This window comes from Nannobrachium achirus (genome assembly GCF_963921795.1).
Source record: "Nannobrachium achirus genome assembly, chromosome: 13".
Lineage (NCBI taxonomy): Eukaryota > Metazoa > Chordata > Actinopteri > Myctophiformes > Myctophidae > Nannobrachium > Nannobrachium achirus.
The window spans coordinates 24,101,206-24,114,597 of NC_137833.1; the positions used below are offsets into that span (position 1 = coordinate 24,101,206).

Consider the following 13,392-nt stretch of genomic DNA (forward strand, 5'->3'; position numbering starts at 1 on the left):
GACCAGATTTTTGGCCATGGAGGTGAAATAGATGTTGAGATTTTTGGCTACATCGAGACTGTCAGTGAGGAGGGTTATGGGATATGGGGTACTCTTATTCTGAAGAGATCGTCGCCGGAAGCCTTCTCATTTCACATAGGCCATCCACTGCACATGATAACCGGTTTGTATTGACAGTTCAAACCACCTATGGCTGTCACGAAAATGAGTCACACTGTATCCACGAATAGACCAATAACGACGCTCGTAAGGGGCGGGCTCAAGATGTAATTTTAAAAAGTTTTTTAACTCGGCTTGTTGTTTTGTTATGGTACCAGAACAGCCCAAGAGGAGGAAGCGTTGAGGATAGAATGGTTCCGTTAATAAACGTTTCGTGGCCTGAAGATGATTTGTTAGTTTTTGATTTATAGCCATGGGTTTGATCAAGTATAACGCTGGACACGAGAACCCAACGGTTGCGGCGACAGACGCAGAGGTAACGTAAACATTTTTGCTCGCTAGCTGTGTTAGCCTGTAAGCTAACTTCATGGATAGAGAGACACAACCGATCCTATTGCCGAGGAGGATACGCGCACTGCGATTGGTTAGGTTGTCGTTACTAGGCAACAGCTGGGATACGGTACAAATCTTTGGTGCACAGAAGAAGCCGCAATGAAAACGGTAGCTAATTGTGTGATGACACAATTTGAAGAAGTTTAAAAAATAATGATATTCTTGTTTTATGTGCAACTCTTTTATCTTGTTTGTATCATTATCACATCACATTCAAACGCGTATGCTAGTCGCCTGTCAGCCAACTGGCCAATCACAGAGCTACCGTCCCGTTGGGCTATGGGACGAAGACAATCCTTTCTATTTAGTTTCCTTTTAACAATTGGCTAATGTCTAGTAGCACGAGTTAATGTCTATCGGCATTCTGATGTCAAATTAACGTTTTCCAAGTCAAACCACCAGAACCTTTTGTCGATTAACGACTCGCCATGTTTTAAGACAAAAGTCAAAATCACACATTCTAAAATAACGCCTTAATAATAGCGACGAAATGTCCAAATTAGCATGCACTAATTTACAGGCCTTTGTGGTTAGCTCTCAACAAAGTCACTGTGTGGACTGCAGTAATTACAGTTTAAGCTGCAGTGCCACTGCCATTTCCTTTTGACAAACCCAAGGAAGATTGCAGCCATTAGACAGCTGTCAAAGCATTGGAATGTTGTCCTACTTGCCCTTAATAGTCTTGTCCACTCCTGAGCCATAGAAGCTGCTTAAGATGTTCTGAACAACGACCAAGACCAACTTCCCAAGGCATCAGTTACAAAGTAATCATGTTAGTAGTAGGGTCTCAAACCAAGGTTCTGTGACCATCCTCGGCAAGGATGTTTTGATGATTGATTTGACCTCTATGGACCCTTTATAAAAGATTTAGCTCCCAGTTCCCTCACAAAAATCCTGGGCTTTTTTGCTAGAAGCTGCTAGAGTTGGTGTCCCATTAACTTTACATTACAGGGAAAAAAAGTAAAAAAAGAATCTGCTTTAAGTAACATATGAGGGGTCACACTAGGGGTTTCTCATGATTCTGAATCCATTAGAACCATCTGTTTTGCACAAAAAACATTCCTTGGGCTAAAAAACAGCCCCACAAGACGATGGTTTAGTGATGAAAAGTGATGAGTCATCACTTTTCACACTTCTGTGGGGGCCGTTTTAGCCCAATGAATGTTTTTTATGCAAAACAGATGTTTGCAATGGATTTAGAATCATGAAAAACCCATAGTTTGACCCCTCATATGTTACTTAAAGCAGACAATTTTTTTGCTTTTTTTCCCTGTAATGTAAAGTTAATGGGACACCAACTCTAGCAGCTTCTAGCAAAAAAGCCCAGGATTTTTGCGAGGGACCTGGGAGCTAAATCTTTTATAAAGGGTCCATAGAGGTCAAATCAATCATCAAAACATCCTTGCCGAGGATGGTCACAGAACCTTGGTTTGAGACCCTACTATAGTGCAACATGTTTACAGATATCACAGATTTACTAAGGGTACAGTTGGCTGTCTCTATGTATTAGTTTAACTAATCTCTGACTATATCTGGTTGACAGTGAGTACTTGACACTTTGAGTGTTTGAGATTTATTTTGTGTGCATCTTATTCCATCCTACTCCCTGCTAGCCCTACTATAATATCACACTGCAACTGCGTGAATGTTTTAACATGGGTGGATAGAGTTTAGAAATTTGCTGTGCTAGGCTAACTCCCTGCAAGCTGCATCCAAAAACTGGTGATGACCTACAAGGCAATGAAGGGCATGGAACCCCCTTGCCTAAAGTACATGATCCATCCCATGATGATTCATCCCATCGAACACTTTGCTAACACAGGACAATTATTGTCCTATTTTGCGTGGGTGACAGAGGGAAGAGAAGAACAATTATTGGTCTTCTCAGTCTCTTCCCTATGTCGCCTATGCAAATACCAACTGTCCAAAGCTATTCTCCCTCTTTGCTCCCAAGCTTTTTTAATGACCCTCAGAACTGTAGAATCAGTCTCCATTTTCCACCCCAGCCCGATTCTCTTCTCCCCACATCTCTGTAGACCAGCCTATGGTTTTTGCACCAATGAACTCTCAAATGTGCAATAGTCTTTGTAATGACGGGTTTAAACACTGCAACCTTACTAATAACACTCTCCGCTCCATGTAGGCCGAGTTGTCAACGGTCTGTTCTCGCTGACACAGTGATCACGCCTTGCATTAACATTTTCAGTCACCTGAGGACGAGTTGCTCCTCTGTTTCTCCTATCACTGTCATTGAATGTGTGCACAGCGGCCATATTGTGTTCCATTTAGTGTATCACAGTGGTTCTTTTCAAGGACCACCATAACTCTGAGGGTGTACAAATGGAGCCAAATGGACAGGTCCATTTGGTTCAATTTGTACACTCTCCGTGTACACACCCGTAAGCATAAGGAGCCATTTGGAACCATGAGGGTACCTGCCTGGACCACACTTGCCTACTGGAAGAGTGTTTCCAATGAGCCAACATTGCAAACATTATATCAGCACCCTGCCTGACTCTGTATGACCAGAAATGCAACAGAGGGAGCCTTCATTAATAACACCACCGGTGCTTTAATAATGAACCCACTTATATTTTCCTTTTGGCATCTTGATGCAAAATTGAGGTCAACATGGCCTGTGGCATTGTCTACACCAGAGAGGATGTACATTTTGTTATACAGTTAATATACCTGTATGGATCAGAGGAATGTTTCTCTACTTAGTTATTAAGGTTTTTCTAATTTGTCGTGTGTGTGTGTGTGCGTGCGTGTGTGAGCATTTTATGTTGTTTGCTCATGTGTGTGGGGAGGGGTTTTGAAGATTGCAATGGCGTCAAACAAGAAAGTGCGGGGCGTGTCTTGTGTGTGCAAAAGAACATCGAAGGATATATATGTGTGTATGTGCATGCATGCTGGGGGTTGTTTACTTGCATTCCTTGGCAACTTGTTGGGGGTCCAATTCCAGCAAGAGGTCTGCTGAGTTGAACCCAGGCAGTGCAACTGTATGGTTTGCTGAGCTCACTCTGTTGCTGGAATCTTTGTCAGCGAGCAGTGCAACAGCACCTAAACCTTTTCCACCCTCCTCTTCCTCTTTGCTTTATTATTTGGGGGTGGATTTTCTTACCGATGATGAGGTCATGTCTTTCTTAATGGGCGTCAGACAGGTAACTTGAAACTTGTGGCATCGGGTCTCACCGGGACTCATTGATAGGCGACCGTTAATGCATGGGTGATTAGGGCTGCATATATAGTACAGTATGTGCAACATTGTAAGAATTATTCTCACTATTTCCCCCAAAATGTCCTTGCAGCCTTTACTGTATAGTGATATCTGAAATAACTGGCTAACTGCTGAATAAAACATGCAAAACAAAATATGGTGTATATAGCCTGTAGTATAATAAGTTGAAAAGGATATTGTGCATATTATTTTGACTTGACTTTTGCTACATGTTTGCTGCAAGTGACTTTGGGTACCACCATGAAAAGCGTTATAAGTCTGATGTATTATTATTAACAGCGTGATTGTCTGTAGAATCATTTAAAGATGTTTCTGACCTGTAAATGCCATACTCTTGCAACCACAATCATTTGATCACACACCTGGTTGATTGTGCGTACAATGACCTTTGCTATGCAATATTAAGATGTGGAGTCAGAGTCAGTTTTGCATATGATTTGACTTGGTGTTTTAGTTACAAATGTAAACATAAGGCAATAAATGTTAAAATGTGTGAGAATCTTGTTTTATTTTTTCAATGGAAGGCCAGTGAGTACATTATGACATATTAAAAAAGAAATTGAGGTGATATAGAATTTCAAAGACAACAAGAAAGAAATTATCCCAAACAAATAAATACCCCACCAAAAGATTCTGGGCAGCCTGTCAATTATATTAAAAAAAAGATACAGTAGACAGGGCTTGTATTTTCAGCCTCTTTGGCTAAATTGGTACTTTTCTGTCATACATTTTGCACTTGGTAACCAGATGAGTAAAACACCTTGATGACTACTAGATTATTTTATTTTTGGAACACAGTTCTTAAGTGATTTAAAAAAAAAAAAAAGTGTATACCGTATTTGAATGGGAAATTCTCTTTATGATCCAAGGGGGCGTGGTTTTGATGTCAGGATTCCCCTACTCTATAAGCTCTGCTCCATAGAATAGAATTAATTTCATTCAGCCTAATATGCGACTTACTGACTTTTTACCTATGCTTTGTTTTTCCAGAGTAAGCTGCTGTGCCAGGGAGCTAATAACCAGAGCTATGTGTGTGAGTCGGGCCACTGCTGCGGAGAGACACAGTGCTGCAGCTACTACTATGAACTATGGTGTAAGTTACCTGCACTTTTCCTTACCTCCCTCCGTTACAACAGTTGTTAGGCTGATATGATTAGCTCCATTGTGTGTTTAGGTACTGCCATGGTTATTTATCACAGTGATTAGTCTCAATGGTTTCATTCACCTTCACTTACAGTAAGTCAGGAATGTATTTTGACATTTTGATGTTAAGCCACAGAAGGCATTGCAAATAAAATGTTTCAGAATTGCAGATATTCTATGATTAGTCTTGGTGAATATCTAAAGTCACAGCCCTACACCTCCACTTCTGCTCTCTTCTGGTCTTCTTTTTTTTTGGAGCTGTGTGGAACACAAGCTCCCTATACGTGGCCGTGTGTGTAGGTATGTATGTTTGTTTGTATGTGGGTCTGTATGTAGCCTGTATGTAGCCTCTGGTGTAGCCTGAGTACCCTGGGTGACCAGAGAGGTGCTGTTGAGTCTAGCCTGCCCTGAGCATCAACTGCAATACATACACACACACACACACACACACACACACACACACACACAGCTCCACTTCGAACAGAGGTTCGATTTTTTTTCTCCATTGGCCACTTTGACAGGTAAGCAGTCATCATTCAAGGGCCCTATTTGTCCCCTATTTGGCTTGTAAGGTAGTGGAAGTGGCTAGTTAACTTTGGAATCCATAAGCCACTGTTGCTGGTGGACAAAATCTAGACCACTCAGGCGTTGACACTAAGGGTTGCCCACCTGCCCCTGGCAGGTAAAAAAAAAAAAAAAACTGTATCAGACAATAAAATAAAACAATGCTAAATGTTGACCCTAATATTCAAAGCTGTTCTAGAAATAACTTGTTGACTAAAAGTTTAGTAAAAGTGCAGAAAGGCCATGTTGAATGTCACAGGCTGACTAGACTTGTTTACTGGTTACACTGCTGGTAGTTGGCAGCAAGCCTCTTTCTCATGTTACGGCCCGGGCGTCCCCGTTCCATTTTAATAAGCACTTCACAGACCCCTCAGACTGCTCACTGATCTTTTTAAGGTCGAGAGAGCATTTATATGACTCACTGTCTAGCTTTTTGTTCGCTGAATGGAGCATCCATGCTGACCAGTGGAAGGTGGCAGAAATCCAATAATTGTATTTGAAATAAGGAGTAGAAAACACATGTTTGTGTGTGTAGATTTGTAATTGTAATGTGTAAATTAGTTGGCATTAGGTGTGCGTGTCCTATCATGGCAATAATCATGTCTGTGAGGATGTCACTTACTATTATTATGGGTGACTGTGATGGATTGGGTACAGCCTGGGCACAGCTGAGTTCTGTCAGCGTTTGCTAAACACTGTAAACAACATCTTGCAGTGTATTATGGCTTTTATATGATGATTGCATGTTTAGTGACAGAAATGTTTTCTACAAATTAGAATTCATACATAAGTACAGAAGAGGACAGGTGACTCTTTCTGCACAGAAAATTGGACCCTGTATGCAAAGGCCTTAAATCTATCAATTTCTAAAAAATATATATATTATACATTAATTAATTAATGAATTTAACACACTTTTTCACCCGGTGCCAATTATCTAATGTAATCCTGGGCGCTACACTCCCTCTGGCAACCTGAGGAGACCACAGACTGACCTCATGCTTCCTTTTATGCATGAGGTGTCCAAGTTGCTTCTTTTCACCTGACAGGGGGAAGTTTCCCTGGCTGGACGTAGCGCATGGAAGGAACACGTTATTCCAACCAGTTCCTTTCCCCTCCATCAGGCACCCCGGCTCGCCAGGGGGAGGCAGTATAGAGACCAGGATTACTGCATGTTTTTTGTGAGGGTACCTATGGCCACTAGCCCAGGTTCAGCATGCTACTACACTGTAAAATCCTGTGTTGATATAACTCTGAGAGTGCACAAATGGACCAGAGTATTAAACTCACACTCAGGATTTTAATGTGTAGAAGAGAAGAGCACAATCAGTTAAGCTGTGACACCACTCCCGTCTATATCCACCCTGCAGCAGAGCCCAAACCACACACCCCTACCACGGTGACCATGGTGTGGTTCAAATAGTTAAGTTGTGGCCACAAGATCCACATAGTAGTGAGCATAACCTAGACTTTACAGTAATAGTGCCAGCAAGATAAGTTCTTGTGGCCACAGATATATTAACGTGCCTACGAGAAAGGTAGTATTGGCTTGGGATATTATTGTAGGCACATCTTATATCTTGTGGCAATTCAGCAGCGAAGTGTGATGTCACTTCCGTGAAATGGCGTGAAATGTCGCCCTCTACGGGGTTCATGCTGGTATTGTTTTGTATTCAAATCGCCATTGAGGAATTTGCGATCACGGCATATAAGAACTGTGTTAAAAATATAAACACACCATGTGCGCGGACATGCTCTCAGCGACAGTCTGTCCCAGACACGAGTGTCTCTCTGTAGTTTCCAACATTTAGGACAGCGTTGATTACATTTTCTCTGACAACAGGCTATATCAGATATGAATGAATATCATAAACTATGCAGAACCCCCCCGCTGACAGAAACGCGCACACGGTGTGTTTATTTTTTTAACACAGTCCTTATATGCGGCAATCGCAAATTTCCCAATGGCGATTTGAATACAAAACAATACCAGCATGAACCCCCTAGAGGGCGTCATTACGCACAAATGACGACATGGCTTCGTTTCTCTATGTTGTGGGCAATCTGGGCATGTCTTATACTGTAGCTTGTGGCTGTGACATATTGTATATCTTATATCTAGTGTAGTACTGTACAATAAACAAAGACTACACACAAGGTTATGCTGCTGTTGCAACCAACTGCAAACCACTTTAAAGGGGAAGACCACCCATTTTCAATATTGCACTATGTCATTATCAACTATTTCCACACAACTTAGAGGAGTTGTGTGGAAATAAAAAAAAGTTCCCCCTCTTCTGTGTTGCCTAGAACTGGAGGATTGATTTTGGGGTTTGTATTGTAAAGTACAATGTGTGATGTCATCAAGTTGTACTTTACAATACAAACCCCAAAATCAATCCTCCAGTTCTAGGCAACACAGAGGGGGAACTTTTTTTTTAATTTCCACACAACTCCTCTAAGGTATATTAATGACATAGTTCAATATTGAAAATGGGTGGTCTGCCCCTTTAAGAACAAGACTACAAACAGAAATACCACAGTGTACGATATTTCACAGTAAAACATGTTTTGTTTTGTTCTTTTCATACTATACCCCATCAAAAACAAACAAGTATTTTGCTTTGAAGACATTATTTCTTTATTGAACTGAATCAATGTGTGAATGTCTGTATGTCTTTGTATATAACAGAAAGTGTAATATAATTAGTATTGTAACATTAACTTCTCATAGTTGTAATAAATATAAGAATTAATACACTATTATCTTGGCCAAATTAAAAGGTCTGAGTAACCAGCATTTACGAAGTGTTATGAGTATTTGCGACTTGCGAGTTCATAGAACTTTTAATGTTAGTAGACTTTAATGCATTATAACTATGTTTGTAATGCATTAAAGACATAGAAAGAGTTACCGGCTTTTAACACAGTGAGTCGTCTTTTACGGCTTTTATGCCTTTATTCATAGGACAGTAGACTGACATGAAATGGGGAGTGACATGCAGCAAAGGTCGTCGGGATCAGGATTCGAACTCGCAACACGCTGACAAGCATCAGAGTCTATGTGGTATGCGCCTGGATCGCTAGGCCAGGGGGAGCCCTGTGAGTCTTCTTTTTAAGAGATTAACTTACTGTTGTCTTGTCTCGATCCCCATAGGGTTCTGGTTGGTTTGGACTCTGATCATCATTCTGACGTGTTGCTGTGTATGCCAGCACCGACGCTCCAAACAGCGCTTCCAGCAGCAGCGACGACAGAACGAGATCAACCTCATAGCATACAGAGAAGCCCACAACAATAACCAGCTGCCCCTCTATCTCCGTGAGTGACCCTTACCACACTTTCCAAAGACACTTGTTGCTCAAAGCATAAATTGAGCTTCACAGTATGGTGAAGAGAGATGGGTGAATTACTGGCAATTGACCGATTTCTCAGAGCGCTAATCATAGCTGCACTGTCAAGCGGCACTGCTTCGCACAGCAACACAGCAGCTACACCGCAGCACTCTGGAAAAAGGTCTATACAGGCCATGAGAACATAATCATGATTTGTTCAAGTCTGTACCTTTATATAAACTGGTTGAACCACTATGATGCCAAACGCCTTTTACAGTAAAAATCGGGGCCACGTAGCATATGATGGAGTAACACTTTTAAGTGCTTAAGGCATACTGGCATTGAGTCAAAGAACAGCCTCTCATACATAATATTTGAGCATAAGTAGTCTTAAAGTCTCTTAAATGTCTTTAATTTCTAGGTCATAACCTGAATTTGAAATCCACTTGACTTGACTGAGTATTCTCATTGTCCATTCATGATTATTTTAATGGTGTGGTGACTTTTGACTTGTATTTCACTCTGGCATTAAAATGGTCTAAAAATGTCACCCTGGTGTAGCATGCACACCAGGACATACATTCACACACAGCCGTGGTATATTGAAACTGTTTTGCGTCTCTGTATTCAGGTCAACCAGTCCATTCAAATGATATTTCAGGCACTATTTCACTACAGTTGACATGTTATTAGAAACATAGTCAGCTAGCCGGTATCCACTGGTGTCTTCCAGTTGACTTTCCACTGTAACAAAAGTGCTGATCAGTTTTCGATGAACCTGGGATAACAATCAACAAACAAATATATTTATATAAAAACAATAACTATCCATTTCACTCCCTCACTCTCATTCATCAGGATTCCTTCCCGACTACCTGCTTCCAGCCTATGAGGAGGTAGTTGACCGCCCAGCCACACCCCCACCTCCCTACAGCCCTCTCCAGTCTGTTACTCCACCCGCTGACACGCCAGAGAACCCTCCTCTAACTCCGCCCCTACAGCCCGACGGCGCTTCGTCCCTGGACACAGCCGCCCCACTCGGCACGGCTCCAGAGCCCTCAGAGGCCCCACCTCATGACGGTTGCCTGGACGACAAAGACTCCACGCCGGGCCGGTACCGGCGCTTCACTGGTGACTCTGGAATAGAGGTGTGTGACGGGCAGGAGTTGTGGGAACAGCAAGGCTTCCTGGGAAGAGAGGAGGAAGAGGAGGAGCAGTGCGAAAGCTGTGGAGCCCAGGCCATGGCTCACACACACATTACACACACAGACACACGCATCCACAATGACACAGACACACACCTCCACAATGACACAGCTATGAAGACAGATACAGACTCGGAGGCAATCCACTATACTCCCACATAGCTGCGTAGTCAAATGCATTAATGTAACTTTGGTGCTCAGGGGTTTGGGTTTATTATACGTGTTTGTTTGTTTAATGCACGCCCCTGTGTATGTATGGCGGGTGTTCATGCACAGATTTGTTGTACAAAAACAAGTGACAAAAAAGGGTTAATATTTCCCCAGACTTAAAGCTACAATCCATACGTTGTTTTTCAACTTTATTGAGATTGTCAACCAGTTGGTGTTCTACTTGACAGCCGGGTTAAAATGTCTTAATGGAACAGTAAGGAGACCACCTCCATCCACTGCTAGGTATATCATACTCTACCTACCATGCAGATTGGTTCAAGTTAATGTTTTCTTTTCTCTTCATTAAAATAAGTCCTGGATTGTAGCTTTAATAAAGAAAAAGCACATATGAATGGCAGGACAGTTTATAAAAAACACCACCAGCAGCGCTCCTGTAGTTTACACCATTGTAGTGTACACAAAGACATACAGTCTTTGTGTTCTTCACTCCTACTCCTCTCCAATGAGAAAGAAAAGTGTAAAAAAGGGATTATATAATCATAAAAAGGCAAGAAACATGGATGACTGTACTCTCAGTGCTCTTATCTCTGCCTGTACTGTAGGCTATCTTCCATTTCCCTGGAAAGCCACTCACAGTGGGTATTCCTCTGTGATGCCATGGTGCCATAATTGGTAGCATCTTTTGAAAATAATGTAACATCCAGTAGACTAGCAAAGTAACATTTTCAGTACACAGACATTTATCAATATCTTCTAACCTACACATGTTAACTCATATTTGTATGGAGCTATGCAAGATTGGGGCTTACTTTTTGTTTGCAAAAATAAGAAAATAAATTCTGCACTGATAACAGTTGGGTTAAAATCCAACATAATTATTATATTTTAAGCCCAAACTAAAAGTGAGAACATTTGACATGCCTTTTCTGTGTTCACTGGGCAGTTTTGACAACGCTTTGATTTCAATTTGTCCCAGGTTAGTTTCAAAGATTGTTTCCTTCAGGGACTATTTCAATGTCGAAGAGTTAACCTACCCAGCAGATCAACCATATGTTTTTCTACCAGAGGTCGTTCAATGTAGGTTCTTGGCAAGCAGCTGTTTTTCTCCTAAAACGCCCTAACACAAAAGGGAATGCCTGGCGAGTTTCTGGAAAAACAACCAACCCGACTCCAGGCTCAAGTATACACTCCATCTGTAAATGTTGGCAGCATGCTGCCAGTGAAACAAAAAACAAAACAAAACAAAAATGGCCAAACAAATGCTGTGCACTGAATGAAAAATTCTCCATTAACAGTCGAGCATAATAACACATGTTGGTTCAGCACTTTTTCTACATGCAGCATTGCCTAGCTGTCTTACAGTCCAACTTGCAGGTTGTTTATTTTGTTCAGTAATGATGCGGGTAATGCTTAAGAAGAGGAAAAAATTAAAAGTGAGCCAGCGAGAACAGTATAATCAACCACTTGTGAGGTTTACAGGGCACGTGCTTGTGAAAAGCTGTCAGACACAAAGGATCCAGTTTATTCTTCATTATTTCTAAAGGGTTAAACCATTACAGCTGGCAATCTAAACTATTGTTTGCAGTTATTAACAATGTTAGGCTACACTTTAACATTTTATAATGTTTTACAAAATAATTCATATGGTTACATTTGTACACTGATTATACATTAAATCTCAGTGTTGATTTAAATCAATCACATTATTCAAGTAATCTTGGAGCTTGAGGATTGTTGCTAACGTTCTCTCATTTGTGATAATGTTAGCCAAATACTATATTGAACAGGGTTTATAATTGACCTGTGGGCCTATTATACATATACAAATGAAGGGTTAGGCATTGCTGACCAGCTACTGTACATTGAGGTGGTACTACTGTATCTGCAGTAGAAAGCTGAGCAAATCGAGTTGAGTTCCATGCAGTGGAAAAGCGGCATATGACACAAACTAAGCAAACTGAGCAAACCAGGATCTAGCCTAGATGCCCGTTTGGAATTATGCCTGCTAGGAGCACATTGTCTGTTGGGTTGCACAAACCCATTGTACCCGTTGTCAACGTCCCCACGACGCACTCTTCTGTCTCATAGGTTAAAATCATACTCTGTAGGATTTGATGTTTGGTGGTTTGACAACATGTGGTGACTGGTGGTCACATCAAGTGCGTTTTAATAATGCGAATCCATGAGTTCCATTCCAGTCAGCGCCTTATAAGCTAGTAGCAGTAGCACACGTTTGAGTTGTAAAACTATCAACGTGGTTTAGATACAAGTTATTTTTTACAGTTTAACAGTGCCTACTCTGAACTAGTTCCCCAAAACAAACTTCTTTAACCCTTGTGTAGTCTTGGTGTGTTGTAAGTGTGTGACTCCCTGACTGATTTTAACTGCCGGGTCAAAGATGACACAAAGACAATCTTTGTACCTGGTGGTTTACAGCCTGCATGGTAATATGAATACAGGCAATGTCTCACTTCTTCTAATGTTTGGGTGACTTTAGGGTTTGGCAAAGTCAGCAAAATATCAAGTTTAAAAAAAAAGTTCAATGGTTTTGTTTTTTGCTGTTAAATATGCTAACCTGAAGACAACACAAGGGTTTAGAAAAATCTCTCTTGTGTGCAAGAGTCAACTAGACATTTTCTGTGGCATCTGTGATGAAGTCCACTTTCAGACATTCCTCAATGCAATACAACGCCTCAAGAAACAACACCTAAACAAACCTATTGGTTTGTTTAGGTGTGTTACTGCCGCTAGCCTAGCCATTAGCCACTAGCATTTGACGTGCCTTATTTCCTGTGTAATCTTTATATTTGAATATTTGGTGGGAATGTATTGGGAGTTGTGAAAAATATGCCAGTGAAAAATCCTGCAGAGTATGACTTTAAAAAGCTTATACAGCGAAGAGTAGACTACTCAATCACCTTGGATTACTTATTTTATTTTGGTGTGCATTAGGTACTTTTAACTTTAACGGTTAAATATAATTTTGAGAGGCATTTAAATTAATGGAATAAGATGCTATAACCTTATGACATAACCTGCAAGTTGGACTTTTAAGCCTCTGGTTCTATGTTATGTATATACTGTCTGCTCTCTTTATTGCCTGCTAAATGAAATTATATTTTCTTTCTTCTTCTTTTTGTGGTCACATTTTGTATAAAATCTGATGGGGAAAAAGGTTATTAA

At 41.0% G+C, this 13,392-nt stretch overlaps 1 protein-coding gene across 1 annotated transcript; it reads left to right on the forward strand.

Annotated features, from left to right (window-relative positions):
• Positions 1 to 335: 335 nt before the first annotated feature.
• Positions 336 to 11,118, forward strand: wbp1la (WW domain binding protein 1-like a). The gene is made up of 4 exons (XM_080741152.1): positions 336 to 475; positions 4,784 to 4,886; positions 8,658 to 8,819; positions 9,692 to 11,118. Exons 1-4 carry the CDS (start codon positions 413 to 415, stop codon positions 10,198 to 10,200), a joined length of 837 nt encoding a protein of 278 aa, XP_080597278.1. The 5' UTR covers positions 336 to 412; the 3' UTR covers positions 10,201 to 11,118.
• Positions 11,119 to 13,392: the final 2,274 nt, after the last annotated feature.